Genomic DNA, 8714 nt, shown 5'->3' on the forward strand with positions numbered 1-8714 from the left:
GTACAAAGCTCACTTTAGTTATTTTGTTGCAATTAGTGGTGACCTCAAACACGACCTTCTTGGTGTCTTTCAAGGTCATTTCAAGGCCATTTTTTTTTTACTGAAAATCTCATGTGACGTCGGCAATCAAAAGAGTGGAAGTTTTCATACTTTTACTTTTAGGGTTACCCAGAAACAACGACGTGGACGCAGTAGTGTATGTTCCCTTTGAGGTGCTTTATTATCGTGAGTCGTGCTTGGAAAACAGTCTGCAAGTGGTGGAAAATATTTCTGGGTAACTTCCCTTGGAAATATTTCCCTGGGAAACATTTAGCAACATTCCCGAAATATATTTTGGGAATATTTTCAGAAAAATATCTTTCTGGGAATTTCCCATAACCAGTTTATTCGTTTCGAAACTGCTGTCAAAAAATAACATTATTTTTAATTTTCACCATTTAATATCATAATTTGATATACAGGGTGTCCGGAAATTCATGCATCAAAATTTGGTCATAGATTCTTAAGACAAATTCAGGGGACCCGCATTTTTTCTTTTTGCCAACTGGCCCCCTCTTTCGGAGTTACAGCCCCCTGAAATCTGCCCCTAAGAAGTCTTTTTTATATCTCAAAACCATGTTGTACGAGAATCACTAAATTTGGTACACAGGGGTTTTATGACATGTGGAATCTCACAGTACTACGCTTTTTGGCGAGAAACCCCCTTAAGACACTTTTTCGTGGCCCCCCTTGTCTTTGGAAACAGAAAAATTTGGTCGCAAATTTGATTTTTTTTTTAATTATTAGTTAGCTAGAAAGCCATTGAATTTAGAAACTTTTTTGTCACTTGATATTTGTTTCGTAAACCGAAATGTTTTTGAGGAAAATGGCGAATCACGAAATGCATTCGATCACATTTTGACATTTTTCTTGAAAACATTGCGTTCTACGAAAAAAAGTATAGAGACAAAAAGTTTCTAAAATTTAAGGGCTTTCTAGTGGACTGATAATTTTTAAGAAATTTAAATATGCGACCAAATTTTTTTGGCTCCAAAGACAAGGGGGCCCACGAAAAATTGTCTTAAGGGGGTTCCCTGCCAAAAAACGTAGCACAGATTCCACATGTTATAAAACCCCTGTGTACCAAATTTAGTGATTCTTGTACAACAGGGTTCTGAGATATAAAAAAAAAAATTATTCTTAGGGGCGGACTTCAGAAGGCTGTAACTCCAAAAGAGGGGGCCACTTGGCAAAAATAAAAAATACGGGTCCCCTAAATTTGTCTTAAGAATCTGTGACNTGTAGGCATGTCCTGCCGCCCAATGTGCGAAGGAGATGCCTTTGTTTTTCATTTTGTCCTTCATAAATATATAACTGTTAATCCATAATGCATAAAGAAATTATTCAATTTCCAAAACCCCCTATAAAATGTGTTGCACTGATTCCCTTGACAGGCAATGATTTATTACTTTGCATCGAATACGATCGGACATAGGTATTCATTTTGTAGGTATAGGTACTTACTTGCTTATAAGTATTGATATCAATAAATATTTTAGTGAATGCATCAAAAGTGAGAAGTGTCTACTCAAACTTTGACAAAAAAAAAATGTATTTAATAAGTATCTAAAATTATTCTTGCCTCAGTCTGTTATTGACAATTAGTAATGTTATCGAAGTTGCCCACTCTAATTCATCTATGATCATCAGAAATAATTTAATAACTTAATAAGTTTACGTTTTATATACCTATTGCTTTTTTTACTTACCTAAATAATAAAGGAAACTTTTCGGCTCTCTTCACCAAATTGTTCGCTTCTATTTATACAATGGTCTACAGTTCACTTGCCCTGCTTGCCCGTGATAAAATAACTAATTATTGAAATCACAGCAATCTCAAATTGTTAGACACGACTGATCACTGGGCTTATGCCAGGCTACTGCTAGCAACTGCTTTCACCGTAATCGTCACAAAATATATACCTAATAATAAGTAGGTATATACCTTTATGAATAACTAAACTATATTTATTTACTTTATGGGTATATAATCGCCCTACCATTCAAACTATACCCGTGTACCATTAATATGAAGCACAAGTTCAGTAGGTGGTCTCTGGATCTTTTCGTACTAGTATTTTTCTTCTTCATTTTTGTTAAAGGTAATGAGAGAGAACAAAATACTTTGAATCATTACATTGTTTAACAATTTTAATATACTTCTTTTGTTTTTTTAGATATCAGTTGCATACCTACCTAGATTTCTGGTATTGAAGAACGTTGTTTGACTTTATTTGATAAAATTTTTGTAGGATAATTTTCAGTGAATAGAAAAATAGGCTTCATTTGATATAATTTAATTTTGAAACGTTGATTGACTTCCGTCAACGAATAAGATTTTGTACAGTTTCCTATACACATCTAGTACAATTTTTTTTAACCACTGACAACTGGCAACAGTGGCAACCCTGATTTTAACCGTAGTTTATAACATAACCTAACTTAACTTCAAACATGAGAGAATATTCATATTTTTATTAGAAATTAGAATGCATGAATTTAGAAAAATCGCTGTAGCTATTTCAGGTGGAGTTGATAGTGCTGTAACTGCATTATTATTAAAAAGAAAAGGTATTTATTTGGGCGTGTTATTTGTCGTATTTACCTTCCCACTCCATTCACTTTATATTCATCACAAAAAAATATATAATTTGTACTTATAGGTTTTTCAGTAGAGGGAGTGTTTATGCAAAATTGGGACATTACCGATGAGAAGGGATTTTGTTCCTCAAATGAAGATTTTAAAGACGCATTGATTGTCTGTAAAAAATTAAACGTTCAATTACATCACGTCAATTTTGTAAAGCAATATTGGAATGAAGTCTTTTAGTAAGTCATGTTTCAAATTGAATTGGATACCGTTGTGTTAATTGGTTTTTAACTAGAGTCTACTTGAAAGTAATCATTTCTATTGAAATTTTGTCATGTAAAACACGTTTTGAACCTCTTAGTTCTACATTTTCTTATTACCTAGTAAACATTATGCATGTAATCTTAACCTATTAGATTTATCGTTTATCAATATCCAATAGTGTTTTAATACTACTGAATAAGTGGTTATGTTTTTAGCCATTTAATTAAAGAATATGAAACTGGATACACCCCTAATCCAGATATAATGTGTAATAAGAAAATAAAATTTAACTACTTTTATAAATATGCTATGAATAATTTAAAAGCTGATGCGATAGCTACAGGACACTATGCCAAAACCAGTTTTGGGCCTTATCTACAATATTATAAGTCTGGTGAAGGTAAGACAAAAATCATTAAAATGTAAGTTCAAAGAGATTTTGATAATATACATAGTTCATGCTGCTAAGTATGTAATAATAAATTCAAAAATACTTTTCTCTTGTATGAAACTGTGCGTTTTCTTAACATTATAATTAACATTTGACTGACTAATAAGAATGTATTTTTTAGATGTAAAATTGTATCGCGCTGAAGATATCAAAAAGGATCAGACGTTTTTTTTGTGTCAAATTGAGCAAGAGGCCTTAAGACGTACAATGTTCCCTTTAGGAAATCTCACAAAATCTGAAGTGAAACAAATAGCCTTTAACAGTAATTTAGAAGAATTTGCCAAGAAACCAGAAAGTATGGGAATATGTTTCATTGGATCAAGAAATTTTCAAAATTTCATCCAAGAAGTATGTTTATTCAATTATTATACAGGGTGTTTTGCATAAGAACCGACACAGAGCAGAGGCATGCAGGGGAACCCAAAATATGGTGACTTAACGCAACTTACCTTTATACTGAGCTGCACCCATGCGAAGTTATAGGCTTTAAAAGTTGGTTTTCAAATTTCGAAAAAATCAATATCTTGAACTTAGAAAAACCTACACGGTGTGAGTGTACCGAGAGCATTAATCGACAGCAAGAAGAGTTCAATTAAAGCATTTTAAAGGGTTGATAAGGGATGATGCACCATTAAAATGTAACAGAATTTTTTAACTCGTTGGCGGACTTAAAAAATTATTACTTTATTTTATGGAGAATTTAATTCTAAAACTTTTCTTACTCTTGTTAGTTTTCAAAGAACTCTGTCGTTTTCAACAAAAACTCGAATAACTAGTAATACGTATTGTAGCCATTATTTAAAATCATCGAAAATTCAAGTTGGCTATGAATTTAAACGGCAAACTTGACGATCAGGAAAAAAGTTAGAATAAGAATAATTAAATAGAAAAACTAACAACAGAAATAACATAGAATTTGCACTGATACGTTACAGAATTTATTCAAAATCAACTTTGCTAAATGAAAACTTCCCGGCCATTTTCAAAACACTTGGCAAACAATTATTACTAAAATTAAATGACTTTCCTGATTGCCAAGTTTACGTTTAAATTCATAGCCAACTTCTGAGATTAGTTTTTCGTGTTTTGTTGAAAACGACAAGGTTTTTTGAACACTAACAAGAGTAAGAAAAGTTTTAGAAATAAATTCCCCATTAAATAAAGTAGTAATTTTTTATGTCCGCCAACGGGGTAAAAAAATTCTGTCACATTTGAATGGTGCATCATCCCTTATCAACCCTTTAAAATGCTTTAATTGAAAACTCTTCTTACTGTCGATTAATGCCCTTAGTACACTCTCACCTGAACTGAACTCTTATACATCAACTTGGATATTTTGATTTCGATATACAGGGTGGTCGCGACGTAATGGGCCAAAATTCATGGGTAGATTCCCCAAGTAAAAATATTGCTATTTAGCCGAACTTACCTTAGTCCAAAAGTTGATAGTTAAAGAGATACAGGGTGTTAAATGTAAAATATTATTTCAGTTTTTTTTAATTTATTCCTTAACAAATGCAAATATCCTCACAAAATTTTGGGGATTGGAGTTCGTTGAGTAGAGGAATTGAAATCTGTTCACATTTTGGTTAAAGTTCATAGAGGGCGCTAGCTGCAGTAGATTGAATGTGTTAAAAACGACATAACTTTTTTGTGCTTTAAGGTATCTCATCTTTGGTTACAAATTCTTATTTTCCAACTTTTTTTACACAAAAAAGGTATACTTTATTAAAGTAGCTATCTCGCACCGTTTTCGAGATATTTGGCTTTGAAACTTCCAATGCTGTTGCATTAAATTACAATTAAGTACCTACAGGTATTATTAATTTAGCGGTAAAGTTTCTTAAGTAGGATTTGGACGAAAATCAAATAATTGACGTCTTCCACTTGTCTTATTGCTGTCATTTGTATGCTAATTTCTATTAAGTATTATTCGTATCTAATTAAAATTACATCTTAGCTTACAAATTAAATTGTATACTCGTATACATAAATGTGAGATAGAATGCCGAGGTTTTCGTTTTTGGAGTTACATGAAATCAGTTGTTTATGGAGAAACTATAAACACTTGAGAAGAACTTTAGTAGCAGGTTTTAAATGCTGCAAAGTCATTTCGCATTAAGGATTTATACTTTAAAATAAGACAATCTTTTAATAAACGTGTTGATAAATGTATTGAAGTTAGAGGTGGACATTTTGAGCAATTATTGTCAAAAAGGCATATTTTTTACTAATGTTTACTATTTTACTGTTCATTACAATTTTTAATTCTAAATAAACCCTTGTTTTTGACATTTCTAAATTATTTTAATTATTTCAACTATTAGCATTGGAAGTTTCAAAGCCAAATATCTCGGAAACGGTGCGAGACAGCTACTTTCATAAAGTCTACCTTTTTTGTGTAAAAAAAGTTGGAAAATAAGAATTTGATACCAAAGATGAGATACCTTAAAGTACAAAAAAGTTATGTCGTTTCCAACACCTTCAATCTACGGCAGCTGGCGCCCTCTATGAACTATAACCAAAATGTGAACAAATTTCAATTCCTCTATCCAAAGAACCCCAAACCCCAAAATTTTGTGTAGATATTTGCATTTATTAAGAAATAAATGGAAATAAACTAAAATAATATTTTACATTTAACACCCTGTATCTCTTTAACTATCAACTTTTGGACTAAGGTAAGTTCGGCTAAATTGCAATATTTTTACTTGGGGAATGTACCCATGAATTTTGGCCCATTACGTCGCGACCACCCTGTATATCGTTATCGAGTGTGAAAAACCTCCTATGTGTAAAATACCATATTTCACAGGAGAGTGAAAACAACACTATTCAGAGACAAATTTAATTCTTTTGCAAATAGGAGGTTTCAAAAACACGATTTTATGCAAGAATGATTGTAATTAGTAAATAGCTTTCATTAAATGACAAAAGAAATGAATACCAACCAAACGCATCTACAAACTAAACGTCACGCTCAACGACGATATATTGCGTATTAAAATTATGGCAATAAAACTTCCAAGACACCGTATATAATAAAAATAATTCCTGGAAAACATGAAAGAGAAGAAACAATTGATATTTAATTTTCAGTACATACCTGACAAACCAGGATTATTTGTGAACATCGACAATTCGAAAGTAATGGGAGAGCATCGAGGAATTCATCAATGGACACTCGGCCAAAGGGCAAAACTTCAAGGACTCCCCGAGGCATTTTTTATAGCCAGAAAATGCATTCAGAGTAACATTATTTACGTGGTAGGTATCACATATACAGAATGTCAACGAATAGCTACGACAAAATGAAATAGCCTTCCGAGATTTTGATTTCAAACCAGTAAAATCCAGATTGTAACGGAAATTAAAAAAATCTCATTTTATTTACCAGTAAAGTGTCATTTTCATACGAGACAACAAGAAATGTTATAAAAAATGTTTCTCTGAATGAAAAACTAAATATTTGCAAAATATTTCAATGTCTTAAGCCTACTTTGACTTTTGCTTAAATTCAGATGTTTTCATTAGTAATGTGATCTTTCCTTTGTGAGTTATGACAAAATTAAAAAAATTGTCTCAGATGATAAATAAAGGAAAGGCGTAAAATTTCGTTGTCTATATTCCTAATTTGAGAAAAACGTAAAATAAAGGAAAATATCAAATGCCAAAAGTATTAAAATTTTGCACACAATCATTTTCTCATTCTTAAAAACATTTCTTAATAACAGTTTATGGTATCTCATACAGAAAGAACATTTTACTATCAAAAAAATCTGAATTTGAGAAAAAATATCAAATGAAGTGAAATTTTGTTTCATAAACAAACGAGGCTGAATCCCAGAAGGCAACAATTTTTGTCTGTTGACGGTCATTTTGTCTACCCAGGGACATGCGGTAGATATAAAAATGTAATTATCTAAATTTGTATTAATGCTCCGTTTCAGGCATCCGGGACTAAACACCCTATACTGCATAGTAACCTATTTTTTGGGTCTCGCCCTCATTGGATCCATTCCGTACCCGAAGAATTAGATAGAGGGGAAGTTTTAAAATGTGATTTCAAATTCCAACATACTGAAGAATGGACACCCTGTGAAATTTGTAAAGTCGAAGAAGGACTGATTATAAAATTAATTAAACCGAAACGTGCCATAACTCCCGGACAGTATGCCGTTTTTTCCAGAAATCGTGAATGTTTAGGTAGTGCAAAAATAACCAATTCGGGTATATCGAACTTTTCGTTGTATTATTTAAGTAACAGACCTTTTTTAAATAAATGAGTACCGTAAATTAGGAATTCGTTTTGATACCTCAGTATATGAAGGTTTTTAGGTCCGAATTCTTGACACATGCACCGATTGACGTGAAATTTTAACAGTAAGTAGAAAATTGTTCAAGAAACAAAAGTTACATAGTGCCGACATGTGCGTTTACCCCGAGAAGGGGTGGCAATGAAGGCACCCATTTTAATTGCAAAAATCAATAGAGGGATAAATTCTAAGCAAAAAATGCTCTAAAACGCTTTTTCCAAAAATTAATATTTTCCGAGTTATTTGTGATTGAAAATGTTGATTTTTTTATCTAAAAAGTGCATGTTCTTCAACCATTTTTAATAAATAACTTGAAAACCTTGCGTTTTATCAAAAAACCCATATAAAGCAAAAATAAAGCTTTTGAAATAACGAATCGATTCATTTTTTGTTGATTACCGTAGATGCAATAATAACCGAGTTATCACTCTCTAAAGGCGATTGTTTATTTTTCGGAAAAGTAGAATCGAACCTTTTACCGTAAAATAATGGCGAAAGAACTAATTTTTCGAAGAAATTGAATATAACCTTTTCTAAAGTGCTTGGAAAGACCTTTAACCCTTTCACTGCTCCAGACGTATATATTTGCTAAAAATTTATAGGGCTCAAACTACTCCAGACGAATTAATTCGCACGAATAGTTAAATTGGATCAAGCTGCTCAAACCGTATATATTTGCAACCGTGCGCATAGTGACTCGGTTATTGCAATTGGTAAGGCGAATTTTTGCGGGCGAGCTTATACCGATTGTGACAAATATTTTTATGGAAAGAGGTACTGGTAATAGTACCAAGATTGTTCATGTTTCTTTCAGTTTCTATTTAGTACATATACTGTATTTTATTCAAAATAAAATCGTAAAATTTATCGTAAATCGTAATTTAACACAACATAATGTAAAACTATAAGTGGTCTAACTGCTCCAGACGTATATATTCGCACGCGATAAACAATCGCGCACGGCGCGGTAGCTACGTTCAGACGTATTGCGCAGCGAAAGGGTTAATGTGTACCAAAATTCAAATTTCTAAGTTTAACCGTTTTCGTGAAAAAA

General features: G+C 32.1%; 1 protein-coding gene across 2 annotated transcripts in view; it reads left to right on the forward strand.

Annotated features, from left to right (window-relative positions):
- Positions 1–2479: 2479 nt before the first annotated feature.
- LOC108911382 (mitochondrial tRNA-specific 2-thiouridylase 1) overlaps positions 2480–8714 on the forward strand; it is a 6670-nt gene continuing 435 nt past the window's right edge. The window contains exons 1-6 of one of the 2 annotated variants that reach the window (XM_023455440.1): positions 2480–2610; positions 2703–2868; positions 3109–3293; positions 3466–3692; positions 6444–6611; positions 7295–7550. In XM_023455440.1, coding sequence (XP_023311208.1) covers positions 2529–2610; positions 2703–2868; positions 3109–3293; positions 3466–3692; positions 6444–6611; positions 7295–7550 — 1084 coding nt within the window. In that variant the 5' untranslated portion in view covers positions 2480–2528. Of the gene's footprint in view, positions 2611–2702; positions 2869–3108; positions 3294–3465; positions 3693–6443; positions 6612–7294; positions 7644–8714 lie in introns of those variants that run through there. The other variant, XM_018716307.1, reaches the window with a different exon arrangement.

The sequence above is a fragment of the Anoplophora glabripennis genome, unplaced genomic scaffold (genome assembly GCF_000390285.2).
Source record: "Anoplophora glabripennis isolate ALB-LARVAE unplaced genomic scaffold, Agla_2.0 scaffold620, whole genome shotgun sequence".
NCBI classification, from domain to species: domain Eukaryota; kingdom Metazoa; phylum Arthropoda; class Insecta; order Coleoptera; family Cerambycidae; genus Anoplophora; species Anoplophora glabripennis.